Raw genomic sequence first — 21398 nt, 5'->3', positions numbered from 1 at the left:
TTGCAAGTACAGTGTCTATTGCTGGCAACAAACTTCACACCTCTGGCACTGAGGCTTTAAACAGAGACAAATTTTATTCCAGCATGTGAGATAAATGGACCTTTTCAAGCTTAATTGCATTGCTAAAACTGAACTTAAAACCACTTTGCGCTTGTATGGTGGGGGATATGGGAGAGAGGCAACACGATTGGACTGCTTCAAAACCTGACTTGGGTTTATGCTAAAGCTTCTTGAACATTTTGGCTGTAGGAAACTCAGAGTGACTGCATTGATTTATTTATTGCTAAGAATGAATAAGAGTAACTGGAAGGACTGTTTTCCGGTGACTGTTGAAAAGAAGTTAATTGACCACTAATGCTTGAAGACTGATGATACTCATTTGTAGAAGTTTCCACGAAGGTACTTGAGAGATACAAGGGACAAAAAACCCCAGTGCCTCTGAAGTAACTGAGGCCCTGGGTATGTGATAGATTCTATTTTGGCTTCCTTACAGAACAAAGAAGCACAGGTTTGGGGGATTTTTTTTTTTCTTTTTTTTTTTTTTTTTTTTTTTTTTCTTTTTAAGGAAATCTTTTATGGGTCTAATTTGAGTGCCTGGTACTAGAGGTATTTTAGTGATCCATGAATTGATTTGTTATATAATAGCTACTGAGACTGTCTTGCTTTTAAATGTATGCATAACATTGTAATGTGATGCCGAACACTTAGGTATTTGTCAGAAATCGCAGTGTTCTGATCTTAATGCTATTGCAGGGGCTAAAAAGCTGCAGCTTACTTCTGTTCCAGAAGGTTGTGACTTAACCATAAGTTTAAGGGAAGGAGAAGGAATAGGCTTGTCATTTTGAAAATTTCCACCACTTACTGTGCTTTATATGCTTAGATGCATTGCCTTAAGTTTTCTGCAGCATCTTTGAAGATAAGATTCTCAACAGTATGCATCAAATTACTTTTCATATAAAATTCCATTGTCAAAAGAAATCCTTTTGTATGCAATAAATAAAATGTTAGACTGGTATCATTCAAAATCTGTTTCTTTTGCAGTTTTTTTCCCCGTCCCTTGTTTTGTTCTTGAAATCTTGATCCGTAAATATCTTCGTTTACACGTATTAATTAATACAGGTACTGCCTAAGAAAAAAACTTCGTGAAGGATCAGCATTTAGCTGAAGTTAACTATCCTTCTAAATGGAGGAACGTTCAGTGCTAATTTTAAGAGACCGGAGAAGAACTCTAAGTAAGCTTTTCCGTCGGTTTAGGCAACTGCGGCAGCGTTGGCGTTCCTGCCTCTCGTGCCTCGTTATAAATCCTGCGGCTGCCCCTCGGGCTGCTCCCCCGAGGCGGGAGCGTTCCGCGGGCGCGGCTCCGCGCGCTGCCGCTGCCTCTCGGGGCGCGAGCTCTGCCCCGCCCTCAGGGGCGCCGCCGCCGGAAGCGGCTGCAGCCGTTTCCTGCGGGGGCGGGGCCTGCGCGGCCGGGCCAATCGGACGCGTGCATCGTACGAAGTTGCCCAATAGTAAAGCAGGATAGGGTTTAAAGGGAGCCGCGGCAGCGTGAGGGAGCGGCCGTCGGTTTGGCTGGGAGCGGAGCGGGTCTGTGCGAAGCGGCCGCAGCGGCCCCCCTCGTGTCCGTGCCCATGGCGCTGCCGGTGACGCGCCGTGCCCCTGTGAGTACCGCCACGGGCGCCGGGCGGGCCGGGGGTCCCGCGGAGGAGCAGCCCGGGTGGGCGAGAGAGTGGCCGCCGGCGGCCAAGGGGCCGCGCCGCTCTTTGCCCTCAGGCGGCGCGGGGGCCGCGGGCCGGCCGGGCGGGGGCGGGGGGCAGCTCTCGGCTCTCAGACCGGCCGGGGGCCCCCCGTACTCCGGCGGGAGCGGCGGCGGCCGAGCCGAGCTATGGCCCAGCGGTGGGAGGGGGCCCCGTTCTGGGCAGCCTTGGCCTGGCCTTGGCCCCCCGCGGCTCCCCCGCGGAACAGGGGGGGATGTGGGAGTGGGAAAACTGAAACTGCTTTAGGGGGAGGTGTAAGAAGGGGACTACAGGAGCCTCTGTTCTGTGGTGATTGTGTAATGGTTTAAACTGAACTCAACGAAAAACCTGAAGCCTGGTGGTCTTGTTGTTGCGCATAACAAACAATATTAATTTTTGCGTGTAGCATAGCTTTTTAATTTATATGGCATATATGTAACGAGGAACTTGCTTCCTGTATCCTCTGGGGGGCGCTGCTAGAGTTGCTAAGTGTAAGTATAATAGCGTTAAATAGGCAGGTGAGCACTCTGACCTCAAAAAGTTAAAAAGTAAAGACAGGGTGCATTGCTTAATTTTACAACACCATTCACAAGTACAGTGCTCTGAACCTAGAGAGGAGACTTCTTCCTCTGATCGTGTGTGACTGGCTAGGAAGTAAAAGCTGGTTGAGTAATGCATAGTAGGCACAGAGTTACGCAGGTACAGTGCTGGTAAGGCTATAATTGAGTAGGTATTGGAAAGTTGTTGGTCTCTGACTCAAATTTTTATAATTTTAGATCACCAGAGGGATGGAGAATGCTGTGTCTGACCTTAGAAGTAAAGCGAAAACTCACGTGACTGGCAAAAGGGCTGCTTTAGAAGAAATAGGAAATAAAGTTGCAACAAGAGGAACACACATATCTAAGGTAAGAGAACCTTTGAAATCTCTGTATAAGGAGACGTTGGATTGCTGCTCTATACTAATAATAATTGTTTTCATGACAGAAAACAGAATGCCCCAAAGCATCCACAAAACCTGTGAAAGGACCTAGCAAGATGACAAATGGAATTGTACTGCCTAAAGCTCTAGCTGCTGTAAATCAAGCAAAGAAAGAAACTGATGTTCCAAAGGTAGGAAGTGATGATACTGTTCAGATTTTAAATTTGATTTGCGTCTTTGAGCTCTACCTTCACAATAGTTTATGTGTGACTGTATCTCATTCCCCTGCCGAAAAAGCAAAGCCTCTGTACTGAGGTTGTGGTTTAATACATGTTGTACTTAAAGGCTGATGTTCAAGTGGCCGATTGAGCTATTGAAGTACTGGATGAAGTAGTTGGGAATTACTACAAGATCTTGGGATTCTATGTTTGTGGTATGTCAGTGGAAACTTCCTGCACTGGAGCCCAAGCTTGGTTTCAACTTCCATCTAAAGAAATTGCATTAGTGAATGGTGAAACATGGAAGCAAAAGAACATTGAAACTTAAACAGTAGATTCTTAGGATGTGTTTATATTCCTTAGGTTTTGTCTCCTGTCCCTATGGATGTGTCAATGCAAGAGGAGGATTTGTGCCAAGCCTTCTCCGATGTATTGCTCAACAACGTAGAAGACATTGATGCCGATGACTGGGAGAACCCCCAGCTGTGTAGTGACTATGTAAAAGACATCTACCTGTACCTGAGGGAGCTCGAGGTAGGATGCCCCAGGGGCATTGCCCAGGTGTCCCAGGGGGGTTTGCCCAGGTGTCCCAGGGGGGTTTGCCCAGGTGTCCCAGGGGCGGTTGCCCAGGTGTCCCAGGGGCGGTTGCCCAGGTGTCCCAGGGGCGGTTGCCCAGGTGTCCCAGGGGCGGTTGCCCAGGTGTCCCAGGGGCGGTTGCCCAGGTGTCCCAGGGGCGGTTGCCCAGGTGTCCCAGGGGGGGTTGCCCTGGTGTCCCAGGGGGGGTTGCCCTGGTGTCCCAGGGGGATTGCCCAGGTGTCCCAGGGACGTTGCCCTGGTGTCCCAGGGACGTTGCCCAGGTGTCCCAGGGGCGGTTGCCCAGGTGTCCCAGGGGCGGTTGCCCAGGTGTCCCAGGGGCGGTTGCCCAGGTGTCCCAGGGGCATTGCCCAGGTGTCCCAGGGGGATTGCCCAGGTGTCCCAGGGAGGGTTGCCCAGGTGTCCCAGGGACGTTGCCCTGGTGTCCCAGGGACGTTGCCCAGGTGTCCCAGGGGCGGTTGCCCAGGTGTCCCAGGGGCGGTTGCCCAGGTGTCCCAGGGAGGGTTGCCCAGGTGTCCCAGGGAGGGTTGCCCAGGTGTCCCAGGGGGGTTTGCCCAGGTGTCCCAGGGGGATTGCCCAGGTGTCCCAGGGGGATTGCCCAGGTGTCCCAGGGGGATTGCCCAGGTGTCCCAGGGGGATTGCCCAGGTGTCCCAGGGACGTTGCCCAGGTGTCCCAGGGGCGTTGCCCAGGTGTCCCAGGGGGATTGCCCAGGTGTCCCAGGGACGTTGCCCAGGTGTCCCAGGGACGGTTGCCCAGGTGTCCCAGGGACGTTGCCCAGGTGTCCCAGGGACGTTGCCCAGGTGTCCCAGGGGCGTTGCCCAGGTGTCCCTGGGGGTTGCCCAGCTGCTCACGGCGCTCTCCCCACAGCTGCAGCAGTCGGTCCGCCCGCACTACCTGGACGGGAGGACGACCAACGGGCGCATGCGCGCCATCCTGGTGGACTGGCTCGTCCAGGTGCACTCGAGATTCCACCTCCTGCAGGAGACGCTCTACATGTGCGTGGCCATCATGGATCGCTTCTTACAGGTGAGGTCTCCTTCAAGTCATGCTCAGTAATTGTTCAGTTACTATGTTTGTAAAGGAGTTCAGGATTTTTAGAAATCTTTACAATCTGCAAAATCTGCTCTGTGTGTAAGAGCTGTTACAGTGCAGCATTTCAACTCTGAGGCTGCTGCCACCTTTGACCTTTGACTAGAGTGAAAATCTCATTTATAGGAACAAGCACTGTCATGCTGGTATTCTAAACTGATAAATATGAATCTAACTATCTCGAGTTTGACACTTCAGGGGTCTGCATTTTAAATGTCTTGTCTTGCAGAGTTATCCAGTACCTCGCAAGAAGCTTCAGCTGGTGGGTGTAACAGCGCTGCTTGTAGCTTCAAAATATGAAGAGATACTGTCTCCTGATGTAGCAGACTTTGTTTACATTACTGACAATGCCTACACCAGTAATGAAGTTAGAGAAATGGAGATGATTATTCTTAAAGAATTAAACTTTGACTTGGGGCGACCTCTTCCAATTCACTTCTTAAGAAGAGCATCAAAAGCTGGGGAGGTGGGTACTTGTCCTCATTGTCTGGCACTTTCCTGTATTGGTAAAACCTCTCAGGATGGTTTCTGGCGTTTTTATCATGTGATCTTACCTCCTCCAGCTTAAATGCTGGATGAAGAAATGCTCGGCTCTGAGACTCCACCGTGTGGAGTAGCACGACAATGTCACTGTTGCAGCCAGTAATATTTCACATTTCTATTTACTGGGGCCCGTGTTCGGCGTTAGTGGCAGGAATTTTACTGTTAACTAAGAATCCTTGCTTTTAATCTTTCTAATCCTGATGATCAGGGTATTTATTAGTAAAACACTAGCAGTGTTGCAGTTCTTCGTAACTTCTGGTTGCAAATATTGTGTTAGTTAAGAATCAAAAGATAAGCTTTCTCTATGACCCAACCCTCTTTTTTCTTCACCTCTGTAGTTATATTAAATGACTGTCCACTCCTGAGGTGGGCTTCAATCACCTTAGCAGACCGCTGGGTAACTCAAATAAGGTTCTCCTTAAGTCATTTTTACACCTCCCCTCCCCTAGTTTGCATTACAGAGGGATAAGTTTGCATTACAGAGGCCCTAGTTGGGCACAGCAGTACCTGATACTGCAGTTTTCTGTTAAAATCCCTCACTTGACTTTGTGTCTAAATTCCAAATGGCTGCTGGTCTTGATTTTGGGAGGAATGTCTGTTGGAAAGGATGGTCCCTAAACCGTAGTAAAGATTTTGCTATTTTTGTTTTGTTCTTGAACACACAATAAGCAATTCTGAGTGATTATGCTAAAGTGAAGGGAAACTGTGGATTAATGAGCTCTCCACCTTCTAGGCCGATGCTAAGCAACACACTCTAGCAAAATACCTGATGGAGCTGACACTGATAGACTATGACATGGTTCACCACCGGCCTTCAGAGATCGCAGCTGCTGCACTCTGCCTGTCTCAGAAGGTTCTGGGAAGCAACAAATGGGTGAGTATTTTAATCAAACTTGTTCTTCACTCAGTGGAATTGAACCAATAAAAAAGTACTTGAAAGATTGTGTTTAGGTTGGTAACAACACTGGTGCTGGAATGATGGTTGGACAGCCTGATGCATAGTGGCAGGTAGAAAAAGGAATGTACAAGTTAAAACTCAAAATCCTTTTCTGTGTGAATACTGGGTACAAAAGGATTTTTCTCGTGAAAGCATTGAGTTACTGAAGGCTACACTAAGTAAAGGTAGCTTTTCATAATTCTTGCTGTATATGTAGGATAATGAAGTTGTGGACCATGAGTAGTGAGTTATAGTTCAGCTGTAGTTGCTCTTTTATCCTCTGTTCAGTGTAGAAGCATGGTCCTTGAAATTGATGCGTTCAGACTTCTGCACATCAGGTTACTCTGGATCTGTCCTTTAAACTGACAGCTGTGGTTTCCAGCACCTGAGGCTTAGCCATGAAGCTCAGGGAGTTTGCTCCTGCAGTGACTGCCTCGAGCAGCAATTCCCCCTTCACAAATCTCAGGTTTGTTACTGTTCTGCTGCAGGGTGCAAAGCAGCAGTACTACACTGGCTATGCAGAAGACAGTCTTGTGATGACCATGAAACATATGGCCAAGAATGTGGTCAAAGTAAACGAGAAGTTAGCAAAATACACTGTAAGTATAACTACTTCAATACTTTCTCTTATGTTTTAAAACATAGCTTTGCTGCACATTGTGGCTCCTGCGGTAAGTGCTCTGTACATGACCTTATAGCATACACTCTCCTGACAAGCCTTTGTTAATAGCAAAACCTTTTAGACAAATTGTGCTCTTCTTACTTTGCAAACTGGTTCAGAGCCAGCTTTGTTGGTTTGTTTTCCAAGCAGGCATGCAAATTGACTCAAAATTATTTGTCTAAGCATAAATAGTGTACGTGTGAAACTTTAGTGTCCCTGTTCTCTACTCCGCAGGCTATCAAAAACAAGTATGCAAGCAGCAAACTACTGAGCATCAGCACCATCCCTCAGCTGACCAGTCAGAGCATCAAGGATCTGGCTGCATCACTCCTGTGAAGCCCTGGCCAGCCAGGGCCTGATGGGGCTTGCACTTAGCTGCTTTTGTACATAGCATTCCAGCCTCCCACAGACAGTTCCGACTCATATAGAAGGTGATGTTTTATATTTGCTTTGTAATACAGCTTTCTATCTAAAAATAAAACTCTTTTAAATATTGAGACTGTGACTCTTTAAGGTACAACCTACGTGTTTGCAATCTAATGTCCAAGTGGAACATTTGACTGAGTAGGTGATTGTTACAACTTGCAGTTAAATGGGCTTGATTATTCTCTGTGGTTGTTTCCAGAGAGAATCGCCAAGCTTTATACATTGCATTATATTTATTAACTTATTTTCACTCTTAACATAAAGAGGAGGCAGATAGTGCATAGTTTTTGTTGTACCTTAAAGAACACTAAATATGTACTTTATTTCAGTGCCTTGTTCCAAAAAAGTATACTGGAATTGATTTTTTTTTTGTAGTTAGCCATCTTCAAGTTTGGGGAAAGATGTAGGCTACCTTTAACAGGTATTAACCTTGTAAATCTTTGTGTTTCTCCGTGTGCTTAAAAAAATGGAGCTAAGGTAGAAAAACTGGACAGCTCCTGTAATGCTAACAGCTGTGCAGGGAATGCAGGTGTGGAACTGTGATCCATGGGACCTTTTGAAAGCAGCTCAGCCCTTGAAACCTTCTCCACTTCCTGATAAGAACCCCCTTAGGTTTTTCATTACCTGTTCGCTTGCCCACATCTTTCTGCCACCCTGCTTCTCCAATAAACCTCTGTACCTGGGATTATAGAGTCAAACCCAGCATAAGGCAGTTCTTGCCACTTCCTTGACACTTTGCTTGCTTTTGTCTTTGTTTCCAATCTAAGTGTCAGTATCTGTAGGCTCAGGGAATACAAGCGTGTAAGTAATGCAACTTTTCTGCCTCAATACCTCATCTATGTCTATTTGTTAAATTAATCTTGTAGAAGTATTGTTAAATTAGACCTTTTGACAGTCTCCAGGTTATACTGAACTCAGCACCTCCCTTCCATGCTTAGCTGTTCTATGATTGCTCAGCATCTGCTCTTCATGAGTGTGCTGGCTCTGATGTAGAAGGCAAGAACCCGAGGCTACAGAACTCACCTAGACCTCAGTGCTCCCCTGTGGGAAGGATGGTGAAGTTACTGGGTTTTATCTCCTCAAGCAGGAGCTTTTTCTTTCCCCTGGGATAAGCAAGCCTAGCACTTGCTGCAAATAGTGAATACTCTGAAAAATGTGCTTCATTCATTGCATGGCTATTATTCCTCCTTTGGAGTGAGGTCTTTATTTCTGGCTCCCAGAAACAGCTTCAATAGAAGATGGAGTTTGTGTACCTACATTAGACTTAGGCAATGGTTTAGGAGGGAGGGATTCAAGATTTTTAGCTGTATCTTAAAGCTTATGCAGCTTTTAATACCAACATATGCAGACCTTTTAACTGCTCTTAACATGAGAGAAAGAAATGCACGGCACTTCAGCTAGACATAGGGAAAATAATTTGGTTTGGAGTGAAGAAAGGGTTTTTTTCTTTAGAAGTCAGTGGAGTAAAATCCTGAAGCCAGTGTTGTGAAAGGATCTGTTTATACATGTGAGAACAAACTGCACAGAGAACAAACCTGTTGATCTTTCTGTGTTTTATTTTATGGAGGTTCAAAAGGCAAAGCAGGAATTCTCAGAACTGCAGGGCAAGCAACAGCCACTCTGCTGGGGGAGGCAATCAGACTTGGGCAGTAACACCTGTGCTTTTGCTATTTAAAAGGAGGAGTAGTGCATATCTGTAAGTACCTGGCATAAAAAGTCTAGCAGTACTACTTCATAAGAACAGTGAACTACTGCATTATACATTTATACATGTTTCTATCATAACCAGTTTTTATATACAGTATATAACTATTTCTATAAATGTACAGCTCTGCATAAAGACACTTCTATAACAGGTAGAGTATTCAACATAAATCCAACATGGGCCAGCCATATTATAATATAAATCTTGAAGAAGGCAACATTGTTTAGCATACAGTACTATGTAATTTTCAGTTTTAAATTCTTACAGTGCCTGTTGGAGTCCCTAAACACACCTGCAAACACAAACCAGTTCCATTACATCTCTGTACAGAATTACTTAAATAGACCATCACAGTAGTTTTTTTAGATGGTAATATCCCTAATGAGCCTAAATCTTTTTGACATGTAGCAGCATACTTATTAACATGTTCCCCAGAATGATCTGCATTAGAGGAAATGTGCATTTAACATTATCTTTAGTAGATAATTAAAAAGGTTGTGATATTCAGCTGAAGGCACTTATTAAATAGACCCCTTCTGAAGTTCCTGGTTCCAGACTGTAAATCACCTGTTTCAGGAAGATGATAGATTTGAGCATTCTTCACTTACCTTACCAGGTGTTTAAACCAGGTTTTAAACGTAATAAATAATTGGTCAGTTCATTGCTGTATGGTACTGAGACAAAGATCAAAGTCTGTACTGTGGGTAGCTGTTCCTGCTCATACACAATTTACTGGTGAAAATACTGCTGAGAACGGCAGACCTTGGAAGAACAATGTCCTGAAGGCAAGGGAAAACATCTTCAACCACTGGTACCTTTACACCTGTTTTTCTCTGAAAGTCTTTTAAATCTTGGTGACGTAATTGTTGGGAAACAGACCTTGTTTCCCCCGTAGTCTTCCCGTCCACCAGCCAGAAGGATCTGTAACAAGGACAGCAAGGTAAGGAGTGAGGATCTGGAAGCCTTTCTGTGTACCTGGTACAACCTTGCAAAGCTGTGGCACTCACTGAGAGCCTTCTTGGGAAGAAATGAGGGGATAGGATTTTTGGAGGGTGTTCATTTTTAGGCCACATCATTTTGCTTCGAGGAAGGTGCTTTGGAGACCCAGAGATGGAGCTGCTTAATTACATTTTGCTTCTTGTGCTACAGTTAGGGTTTTGGCTAATTCTCCTCTAGAGCCAGTGACAGAATTACTGTCTCACTAAGCATACAGCTCTGCAGGGCCAGTGCCAGGTCTTTGGTCTGTCTCTGACATGCTCTCGAGTGAAGATGTTGGACTAGGGGCTTCTCTGCCCCCCAGCCGTCATGGAAATCTGCACACCTACCAAGAGAAGATGGAGCAGGGTGGCTCACAAAGTCCCGTCCTACCCCGCTGTGGCAATGGAGCTCAAGGACAGTTCAAAGGGCCAGCCCCGCGTGTCCGTACCTTCCTTGATGATGTCGATGATGTCGTTGGCGTTGAAGCTGAGCTCGTCGGTGTCCTGCGCGTCGTAGGCGTAGAGCGCCCGGCACTGCGGCACCTGCGGCTTGGGCTTGGGCTGCGGCTTGGGCCTCCCTCCGGCCGGGGGCGGGCGGCTCGAGGTCTGCCTGCGGACACTGCACAGCAAGGGCTCGTGGGCTTTGGGGCTCAGACCTGAGCTTCAGCAAACCCTCTTAAAGGATTCATTTCATAGAACATCACAGAACAAGGGAAAGCTGATTTTCTTCAATGTCACAACCATTAAAAGCAGCAGTGTGAGACTTCCCTGTGAAAGGGACAGTTGCCGTTTCTTTCCTGTGGAAAAGCTTCCCAACACCAGTTCAAATGCTTAGAAGACATTTAGTGTCCAGGCTGACATGGAAGCAAATGTGCACATGTGGTTCACGCATATCTTGGTATCTACACAGCTTAGGCTGTGTCTCTCCCCTTGCCCCAGTGTCACCAGTGATTTAGTTTTCAGTACCAAAAACAAAGTTCTAGCTCACAGGCTTGCTACTTTACCATTCTTGTGACTAAGCTGTAACAGAGACTCGCATCTCTTTTAAGGTGCCTCAGATTCCAGGGCCATCTATGGACTTGTTCTGTTACAGCCAACTCTGAAGCAGCAGGGGAGATGCTGCACAAACTGTCACAGCTGTGACCACTCCAGAGATTAGGAAGGGGAAAGAGGGAAGAAATGCATTTTGCCAGCTCATCAGCTAATAAAGGCTGGAAGAGAGAACAGGTATTAGACTCAGTATGTCAGTTTAAAATTGATAAAATTGATAATGTATGTGCTGAATGACTAAAAATGTAATGATGAGGAGAATGAACTGTGATCATGTCATGTAATGCCATGATAACATAACACAGCTTTTGCAGAACAGGGTTACAGTTACTTACATGAAGTCCTAGGCTTAATTTTGTCAAACCTAACTTAGTAGTCAACTGCACCAAAAAATAAGATTTCAGGTATGGATTACAACAGCACTTCAGTTCTCAGTGTTTCTATAAGGGGAGAGATTTTTCTCCTGTTCTTCAGCATCTCAGGAGATGTGATGTATGGAAATGAAGGAATTCAGCACAAGTCTTGGAAAAACAGCTCAGCTTTTGTGCAGCTAAGGTGGAACTACAGTACCTTAAATGAGATGTTTTGCTGCTGGGGGGGAGGCTGCTGATTTTAATCTTGGTCTTTTACTGGATTGTTAGTACCACTGCGTCCTTCTTGGCAGATTTGCTAAAAGTAAACCTAATTCTACTCCTTAAAAATGGTATCTACTTCTATATGGCTATGGTTTTGAGATACTAAATTCATATATCTTCTAGCTCACAGCTTCCTTTTGAAAAGGAACAAGCACAGAACTGTGTTTGAAATCCACTGGTGAATACAGTTAAGTTGTTTCTTTTCAGTGTATTAATAAAGGAGCGCATAATGCTCAGGAAGACAACCTTGGGAATGTCACTTTCCTAAGAGTACTTCCTTAGCTTTGTTACTGCTGTAGAACACCTGGCATGTTTGGGTTTGGTTTTATCCTATGACTTACATCTTTTTGTTGTTACATCAACTGTAGTCTCAAGACAAAGTCTAATATTAGTAAAAGAGTTTAGGAAGAAGCTGATGTGTGACAAGAACATTTCACCACCGAAATCCATGGAAGTTATTACAAGATGGAAATGTGTTAAGCATGTGCTGATGGGTTTGAGAAAGTGGTAAAATAAGTAGCAGTGGCCATTTCTTTCTGATTTCTTTCTTTGAAGATTAATCTTAAACAAAAAAAAATGCTCTAAATATGCCCAGAATATCTTATGGCTGACACTTGGCACAGTGGGATAAAATGACTGCCGTTAGTACAACTGCAAAGACCTCTGCACCTGCCTAACCCTGCTTGAGGGCTCCACAGCTCTTCCTAAGGAACCCTGTGCATTTTCTGTTCTCAAATTCTATCAACTGTGAACATTTATGTTACTATTTGATAACTGTGAGGTGTGTAATGCTCACTAACATAGTAACTAATCTACTTAATAACCATCCTGCTGGATCACACAGCAAAAGAATGCAGGGTAATTTAGTGCAGAACACCTGCTAAGGAGCTTGTCTGCTGACACCTGAGACACAGCTGCTTGTACAAAAAGTTGCTGTTGATATGATTAAAAACAAATATACTTTTGCTGACTCCAAGAACCCCCATTCCATGCAGATCATGGGAGTCATCAGCAAACTGCTTCTAAATTAAATTTTCTTTTTTTTCTTAGAACTGCTGAATAGGCAGCAGTCTTTGACAATTAAGTGACACTCAAGACTCCCACTACAGTAAAGCTCCACAAAAAAACTTTAAAGGCTTTCAACATTCAAATTTAAGGTATTAAACTAGAGCTGCTTCACCTTTATTCTATGGATCTAGGATGGAGTATGTTTTGGAATCTGATGGAATGGGTGGTACCTTTGAGTACAGCTCAATAGCACAACCTGGTGATTGATGCACAGAGTATATCAGTCATGAATGGTTTGAGTGTGTAAAACTGTTTGTAAAAATAGACATCTTTTTTATCAGAGTCAATGTAAAATCTTACCCAGCTGCTCCTTGGTCAGGTACTTTCAAGAAATCCAAGCTTTGTGGTTGCTGTGAAATCTTGCCTGATCCTCCCAACATTTGCCGTGGTAAAGCTGGTCGTGTCATACTTGTGTATAAAAGGTTCTTCTGATTGGCCCATTGATTTCCTGGGATCTGGGGGGAGGCTGCAGACTGGGGGGGATTTATTACTCCATTCTGCTGCTGACCTAAAAATAAATGAAGTGTGAGTGCATGCAGTCCAACCTCCAGCTCAGTAAAAAGCATATGGCTTTGATGGCTTAGCTGTCACTCAGCTGTCAGAGAGCCCCACTATCAAGGAACCCAAAACCAAAATCATGTTGAAATGTTGATTTACACCCAGTTTCTGGTCTGCTGACAATCTGTTCTGGGTTCCCAATTTCATGGACTCATGCTCAGATTTAAGATGTGTACCCTAGGTGTTCCAAGCAAGCACAAGGATTAGCTCTCGGCTGAGTTCCAGTTCAGCTAACATGGTACCACCAGCTCCTCTCTCAAACACTGCACAACATTTGATCCAGATAAGGGTTAATCAAAAGCTAGCCAGAATGTCTTCTTTTGAAGTTCAAACTCAGTCCACCACATACTCAAGGAATTTGACTGTTTTTATTAAGTTGCTATGAATATTTGTCTATTTTAACAAGCATGCGGGTGGGGGATGTTTGGGCTTTTTTACTGTTTTGTTTAAAAATAATGCCTCAATGCTATTTTGGTACTTGAATCTTCTAGGACTGACATGGGTATATGCCTTGAAATAAATAATTATGGCTCTAACTTGAATTTAAAACAAACTCACCATGTCTGAGCTAATTGCAGTATCAGGGCCTAAAGAGCACAAGTCTGCACGCTTTACATTCCTAAAACCCCTATGGAACAAAACGGGAGCTACACTTCTATTAAAAATCAGTTTCCTCAATTCTGTGTGTGACCCCCCTCCTCTGCCATTGTGATTGTGCCTGCTAAACATCAGCAGAAAGAAGAGCTGTGCAGAGAGGAGCATCAGAATCACAGCACCTGGGAAAACCCTACTGCCTGTAACAGCTCGTCTTTGCTTCCGATGTTCTCCGGGTACTGTGGCAGAACTCAAGGGTCATAAACTCCTGTGTAAACCCCACTCTGCAATCTAAGCCAGCATGGCATGTGCATTATGGTGATATAAAGGTTTGGGTTATTCTGAACTTGTATGGAACTGTACACTCTGTTCAGCTACTGCACCACTGATTTCAAAACAAGATGCGAAAATAGCAGAACCCAGATAATTGTTTGGGATTTTCAAGGAGAAATTTGCCCAAACCAGGACATGGCTTCAAACTCCTTGGAAATCTGGACATTTTAACTGGAACTCTTCTCACACCTGTGTGCAATTTTGATTTTCCAAGTATGTGTGGCTACTTTCCAAGAGAGTTTAACATTCAAAAAACAACCAACTAAACAAAAATCCATGTTACTGTAACCTACAGAGAGGTTTGTAGGAAAACCTTCTACTCACCTTTTAAATGTGATAGCCCAATGCCTAAGGGTCAACACAGCACTTAACTTCAGCAGTAACACTTCTCCTAGCTATAAAACTGCTGAAACAGTTTTTGAAAATATAAACCAGACTGTCCTTGCTTTAACTGATGCTGTACAAATACTCACTACCTCCGTTTGCTGACAGGAGAGCTCTTACAGTAATTTCCCACTTCACTACCAGTTCTGGCAGATCACACAGCCCTTAGTTTCACTCATACAGCTGTCTTTGGATTTGGAGGATTTGGAATTGTCTATTTAATTTGGTGACCGAGACTGGTCACACCCCTAACTTCCACCATTCGCACTGTGCTTCTCAATAAACAGCAACTGACTGAAAGAGGACTCTTTGTTAAAAAGAAAGTACCCTGGCAGTGTAAGTTAAAAAAAAAACCAACAAAAAAAACCCTCTTGGGAAATGTTGGGTCAATGGAATATTGTTCTGCCCTGTGAGTTCACAAGCAAAATTAATCGTATCTGCCCAGGACAGAAGTGGAACACCCTGATGACATCAGTCCCCTGCAGAAAGCCAGGCTGTTCACTGGCACAGCTGCTGGGTCCCAGCACTCGGGCACACAGGAATTGTAACATGTCTGACAGGGCAGGACAATGAGACACAAACTGCATTCTGTGCTGTGCTGGCCCTGAAAGCAGTTTCACCGCAAGCGTTGTCTATGGCTTGATAGCATAGAGCTCCTACCCTTCACAGTGGAGAAAGCTACAGGGTCAGGTTTAGCTTGAGTGGCTTATACCAAGTGTCTGAACAAGTCACAATCCACATCAAGCAGGACAGCTCCAGGGGAATATCCAGCAAGATACTTCATAAAATGCCTACAAACAGATGCTTTCCAGGCAGGATCTTTTTAAAGAGAAATTTAAACTTACCATACATATTTTTTTAATGGGTAAAAATTGCCAGATGACAGGAGAACAAATGCCTTCATTTGGAATTCTGTTTTGCCCAAGCTACCAGGACTCACCTGGAGGAGGTGGTGCAGCTCTCATAGGATAGGTCTGATTTTGAGACCTACTGGAATATCCTCTGCCTTGGGAAAGGTTCCGTCTAGTAGGACCTAGAAGAAACCAGCAACATTCTGTCACCCCTTCACAATTACATTAATTATGTACGTTCTGCTGGCTGCCAGACCCCCTGTTCTGTGATGGGATCAGAAAGAGCTGATCTTCAGGAATAAGGAATCTGAGTCCTGCAGGGTTGGCCAGGCTGTTATAAAGCACTAGGTACAAAAGGATGACTTTGGGATATTCTCCCTTTTGTGACCCAGTTCAGCCTCAGGATATAAAGCAAAGCCTTCTTGTAACTACAGTAAGCAAGGCCCAGAACACTGACAGCTGTAGAGCAGCAAGGAACTCTCCTGTATCCTTAGGATCATTGTGTGTTACAGAGAAATTAATAAAGGACATGGTGAGGCTAGAGCCAAGCATGGATAGAAAAAGTCAACCGTTCTCTGATTTTATAAACCCCTAACTTCTAGAGGAAATTCATACTTACGGGAATTCTTTGGTAGCCCTGGTCCAATGCTGATCTGCAGCACTTTATTGCTTGGTTTGAGAACGGCTACATCTCCTTGGCCTTGCATAAACTGCACTTGTCGAGAACCAGCACTGCTCCAGGGCCCCCAGCTCTCCTTCTTCAGCTTCACTTCAAGTCTGACAGAAGTGTGTGAACACATGAATGAAAAAACCCCCAAAATTGCTACATCAAATCAAGGCAGTATCGCTTGGCAGCAGGTAACTTAGAAATATAAAATTAAAAGCTTAGACTGAGAATCTGCATTCCATGAGTGACTCAGCTGACATAACCACCTAATTAGATATTTTTTCCATGCTTTTAAAAAAAATATTCTTCTTAATTGATGCTTTAACTTTCCTGGTATGGCTTCTCAAAGGAAGCTTAAGATGCCTGGAGAAGACAGTGAGTTTTGAACAAAAATGTGCAAAGGGGATGTGTCAGCCCTGAGCCACCAGTGCCTCTGCGCTGCTCGAGCGCTGTTTGTGGACACTCTGCACACACGTGCACACACAGTGGGTGCCTGTGCACTGCCTGTGCTGTGCTGCAAGGGAACAGTTCTGCATACACACCTCAGCCTCTTCATTTTACATTCTTTCCACGCAGGCGCACACACACACGCATTCTTTCCCAGCATTTCACACTATCCACCTGCTCTGAACTGTACTCATAGGGTTTTAGGCAAGACCCCAGAGATGCAATACATGATATTTACTCCTGGTACTGGCTTTGCATTCCCAGGGTACAGGAGTTTATGCTGTACTAACGTTCCTCACTTCAGTTCTCCTTCTACACCCTTTCCAGACAAAAAATAGTGATCTCCAGTTGCTTCTTGTAATTCCTCCACTTTTTTGAAGGCAATAAATAAACATACAAATCCAAGGCCTGCTGCTGTTGCTTATCACCTTAGTGGCTGCAAGTATTAACAAAAGCACATGTTTGCTGGGATTGTTTCCAGGGTGTCCTCACAACCAAACTGTACATCAGACATGCTCTAGGTTTTCACGCTTGTTTCCAAAAAATGTTCCAAATATCATTTACTTATGTGAGACCTCCTTAGAATTACTCTCGCCCTGCAGTCCTCTGCACCACAGCCAACTTCAGCATTTCAGACTGCTACATAATGTGCCCGGAATTCTTTCAAACTCTTCACTGAGATGTGTGCACTCCGAGGTGGAGGTGAAGGAGCAGGAAGAGGAGGGTCCCTGCTCCTGCCAGGAGCAAGCAGCAGCTGTGCAGTGGTTGTGCAGAGGCCCTGCCCTGGTGCCACAGTCAGAACAAAGGCAGCTCTCCATGCACACATACAGTGGGAAGTGTCAAGTGGCCCTGGTAAATCCTAACCTGTTACTCTGACGTGGCAAGCACAAAAGTCTGGTCTCCTTGCACGTACAGGGTTTCACACTGTGCTACCTCTTATTATCGTAAATAAAGTGCAGCTTGCACTCAGTCATTTGCCTTGGCAGCAAGAACACACGTTTAACCCTAAAAAAAGCCCACTGAAAAAAGCCATAACTCACGTATTGCTAAATTTCAGAGGTAGTTTTCTTTGTGTTTTCTCTTCGTAGCGTTTCGATAAGAGGCTTAAAAACTCCGTTTTGAAGACTGATTCGAGCAAACTATCGTATTCCTGTTCATGTAGAATGAAAATGTCATCCTGCATGGTGCTGCAAGGAAATCAGAGCACATACCATCGAGTTTAAAATGTCATTAGCAAATACAGCCAGCATTATAATGACATTTGCAGAGTACTCATGGTTAATTTTAAAAGCGTAACGAAGTCCAAGCAGCATTAATTACAGAGCCTTGCTTTCTGAGAACAGGTTTGATTTTTTTCAGGAGTTGATAATGGAATAGCTGAAAGAATCCCTTTTGAGAGACAGGAATACTACTTAGTCATTTTACAATAATTACTGTTAGCTAAAAACCAAGTACTATTAAAGTTACAATTATAATCCTTCTCTTCAATAATGGCAGATTTTGTGACTAGAGATAAATTGTAAATATGGAGGTTACTGAAGCAAGTCTGAAACCCAAAGCAAGTAAATTCAAAAAGAAAGCTTTCAATTCCCCCATCATCAATCAACTCATTTTCCCTGTTTTCCACAAATCACTCTGTCAATGGAAAAGAACCATTCCAGGTACTGACCTTAAAGAAACGGAAAGAATTTTCTCCACTTCCATCCTTCGCTTCAAGACTTCCTTCACCTGGCCTTTCTCTGGGCCCTGCTTTACCTTTTCACGCCCGATCAGGTAAATGCACTTGGGAGTGAGGACGAGATCTCGCTTCACGCTCTGAAACACAACATTGAAAATACACAGCCGTGTCCTGCGTGGTGTGACCCTGAGCTGGGCAGTTCCTGGCACAGGATGGTGCAGACAGCTCTGACTCGCAGCACAACTCGTCTTTAGGGGATGTTGCTGTTCCACCCACCTTAAACCGTCTGTCATATTTAGTTACAGTGTCTGCAAAATCGATCTTCTCCCGCTTGCCCACAAACTGGCGGAGCTCGGGGCGGTCCTCCATGCCTATGTAATCTCCCACAAAATTCCTGTTAATGCTGTTCCTTCTTCTCTCTTTCTTGTTCAGCAGCAGATCTGATGCTTAAATACAAAACATAAACACTGATTAACAGCATCTACTAAATTTCCTAAACTCATGCTCTCAAAGAGCCAACTGTTTCACACAGAATTTCTTGGGAAGTGATAACCAAAGTGTTTCTAATAGGGAAAAACAGTGAAGCACTGCTACTCATCCTTTAGATAAGGATATATGTTATCACAAACTCCATTCCTAATGAAATACACTGATGGCAAGCTCAGTAGTTCTGGTTAATTGGGAGCACTTTTAGAACTAAGAAATTTCTCACTCACTGCTAGAAATTAAAGATTAACCCTTCCAAACCCAGCATGTTCATTCACACAGCCCAGGTCACATACAACTGCGTCCTGGGAGAGTCCATGGATTGATCTTAACAACTACAGATTATTTAAACTCTGCCTAACTCTGGGAAGTTATCTTTTTTGCCTCCCCTGCAGCATCTCTGCTGTCTGTCCTACTCAGTCTGGCTTTGATTTGAGAGCAAAACACTGGGCTGTCCAAGAGATCTGGACATGCAGAGCAGTCACCCTCACCAGTGGTACCTTAAGGGTCCAACAAAGTGCAATCATTCCAAGACAGTTACCTGCAATGCAACCAACTCTGGCTACAGAGAGGGAGAGATTTCCTCCTCCTTTGTGTCTCCCCTTCTGTTCCTGGAACCACGTGTGTGTGAAGTTCCTGCCATCAGAAGTTCTGACCTACCTTCTTCCCTCATCTGCACGTATTTTTTCCTGGCTGCGTACTTCCTCCAGACCTTCTGGATGGCCCTGGCATAGCCATCGTACTTCCTCTCTCTCATCTCTTCTAACAGAAACAGCTGTACAAAGAGACAGTGGGGTGAGTCAAACATTTTACATGCAAAGTTAAAAGTTGTATTTTATTTTCAACAACTCTCCAGTGCATTTCATTCTAGATCAGAGCTGGTGCCTCTTCCACAACTGTGGGATCTGAGACTGGCATGTTAAGGTAGCCCTTCTGGAAGAAATCTCTGATGCTTGAGTGGCTGTGGCACTTACCAGTCTACCCATAAAGTTCCACACCCCATGAAGAAGGAAGAGGAATATGGATTCTCCCTGAAATATTCTACTGGTGCAATGCAGGGTGCTCCAATGGTCATTTCTTCAGCCTCCATCCACACATTCTCCAAAATTCCTACCTCTCTTGTCAGAATGTTACCATGTCTGTAGGGATCTGTACAATGTGTAACAGAACTGTTCACCAGCAACTTTCTTCCCTGGCTGAATTTCACACCCTCATGTCCACTGGCTCCATTCTCTCTCACCACTGAAGGTTGTCAGCTGGCTGCAGGACTTGTAACTGCGACCTTATTATTCACAAGTATGATATAGTAAGATTCTGGGGTCTAAAATTTCAGCAATCAAGAGAAAATACTGTATTATTAAAACAGCAATGGAAGGTGCACCTCCTTTTTGGGGGGTCCTATTTAAATACATGTAAATTCAATGCATTAGAACATCGTAATTATTGCAGGATACACCATGTTCACTATAGACTTTTACACACTTCACTTAATTCGGGTTTTTATGTTATCAGGAGCACAATCATTTGGATAAATTGCAGCATTCAATCAGTCCACTGATATGACTGTTACTTATTATTTCCCTGCATTGTGTGTTAAACATTCACAGGATTTTTCTTCTAGCTTTAAAGAGATAAAATCAGTAAAAACAGGTATATGGAAAAGCAAACCTGGGCTTTAGAATTTTTTTTATTTTTTACTTTGCTGCTCTAAACCATGCAAATCTAGAAAAACACTGTTGTTCATATTGATCTGAAAAGAAACTCGATCTGGTGCAAACCATTTCCACAGAACGCCACTTGCTCCTGTACAGAGTTATTTATTCAGGTGTGTGATGGAAATGTAAATAATGAAGCCTTTCTGCCACCTATAAAACCTCATTTCACGGTTGGCAATTCTCCATCTACAGCAAAACTTATTTTAAAAAATTTAAAAATCTCTTCCTGAACACAAGCACTGGCTGGGCTTTCAACACAGGCATGGGAGCTCCTGATGCAAAAACATCCTCAGCTGCAGCAGGGGCGTGACCAAGCCTTCGTGCAATTCAGGTTACAGTGACAACTGTGATGCTGTCAATATGCCACCTGAAGTACTGTAAGAACCAACATCTCAAGCACTATATGCTGTGGTGCATAAACATGTCTCTCAGATGCAGGCAGGAATGTAAATCCCATTATTCCTGCACAGTATCTTACCCTTTTTATGGTAGAAATAACAAATTTTCTATTATGACTTGGAGGAGCATTCTGTTTTTGCCTTTAACAAATATCTTCCTCCCATATGATTGGACACAGCAGCGTCATTGCCTGAATTACTGTTGCTCTACAGAGAAAAATATACATCCCTGGAACAGCAAATGATAGCCATAGAAGTGTTCAGCTTTTATTTTAGCATGCAACTTCAGACAAAGCACCAAGAAATCAATGCTCAACTGCGAGATGTGCTACAAAACTAAGCCCCATTGCTTCTGATGCATCAGGAATACATGAGGGTGAGTAGAGCACAGATTTTCCCTAATGACTTTTCTAAAAAGCAAAGTCAGAAAACTTTTTTTCCAACAGATTTTGCACTATTTAGTAGCCATAGGATAAAACCAGCCTTGTGATGCCTCCCTACTATCCTCTTTGGGATTTCAAGTTGCAGTCATTCTGGAACGCTGATTTACTCTGTGCTGTGTAACATATCCTTACCATCTCTGGGGACTGTTCTACCTTCATCAGTACTTCTTGTTACAAGAAGAGGACCAATGTTCTTGATGCTAAACATCTTCATAACCCATTTTGTGTTCTTCTTGATGCATTTAATTCTCTTTATATTAAGTGCCAAAACCCTGCAGTGGCTTTATG

The 21398-nt window shown here is 44.1% G+C and overlaps 2 protein-coding genes across 4 annotated transcripts in view; one reads left to right on the top strand and one right to left on the bottom strand.

Moving 5' to 3' along the window:
- The first annotated feature begins 1518 nt into the window (after positions 1 to 1518).
- Positions 1519 to 7192, top strand: CCNB2 (cyclin B2). Its single transcript, XM_040076869.2, has 9 exons — positions 1519 to 1658; positions 2510 to 2638; positions 2718 to 2843; positions 3234 to 3404; positions 4333 to 4491; positions 4784 to 5020; positions 5831 to 5971; positions 6523 to 6633; positions 6930 to 7192. Exons 1-9 carry the CDS (start codon positions 1629 to 1631, stop codon positions 7029 to 7031), a joined length of 1206 nt encoding a protein of 401 aa, XP_039932803.1. The 5' UTR covers positions 1519 to 1628; the 3' UTR covers positions 7032 to 7192.
- Positions 7193 to 8659: 1467 nt separating this feature from the next.
- Positions 8660 to 21398, bottom strand: part of MYO1E (myosin IE) — a 75384-nt gene continuing 62645 nt past the window's right edge. For 2 of the 3 annotated variants that reach the window (XM_040076867.2, XM_040076868.2), the window contains 9 exons: positions 19215 to 19329; positions 18345 to 18514; positions 18060 to 18205; positions 17431 to 17577; positions 15896 to 16053; positions 15366 to 15458; positions 12857 to 13064; positions 10253 to 10422; positions 8660 to 9747 (listed from right to left, as the gene is read on the bottom strand). In XM_040076867.2, the coding sequence (XP_039932801.1) occupies positions 9671 to 9747; positions 10253 to 10422; positions 12857 to 13064; positions 15366 to 15458; positions 15896 to 16053; positions 17431 to 17577; positions 18060 to 18205; positions 18345 to 18514; positions 19215 to 19329 (1284 nt within the window). In that variant the 3' untranslated portion in view covers positions 8660 to 9670. Of the gene's footprint in view, positions 9748 to 10252; positions 11015 to 12856; positions 13065 to 15365; positions 15459 to 15895; positions 16054 to 17430; positions 17578 to 18059; positions 18206 to 18344; positions 18515 to 19214; positions 19330 to 21398 lie in introns of those variants that run through there. The other variant, XM_058422320.1, reaches the window with a different exon arrangement.

The sequence above is a fragment of the Hirundo rustica genome, chromosome 13, assembly GCF_015227805.2.
Source record: "Hirundo rustica isolate bHirRus1 chromosome 13, bHirRus1.pri.v3, whole genome shotgun sequence".
Taxonomy (NCBI): domain Eukaryota; kingdom Metazoa; phylum Chordata; class Aves; order Passeriformes; family Hirundinidae; genus Hirundo; species Hirundo rustica.
This window is presented reverse-complemented; position numbering and strand designations above follow the sequence as displayed.

What these genes read in the sequence shown, in the direction of transcription:
- CCNB2 (XM_040076869.2), top strand. Translation starts at nt 1,629, where the DNA reads ATGGCGCTGCCGGTGACGCGCCGTGCCCCT. An exon ending in AAGAAACTGATGTTCCAAAG is followed by an intron (nt 2,844 to 3,233) that starts GTAGGAAGTGAT and finishes TATATTCCTTAG; the next exon opens with GTTTTGTCTCCTGTCCCTAT. An exon ending in TCATGGATCGCTTCTTACAG is followed by an intron (nt 4,492 to 4,783) that starts GTGAGGTCTCCT and finishes CTTGTCTTGCAG; the next exon opens with AGTTATCCAGTACCTCGCAA.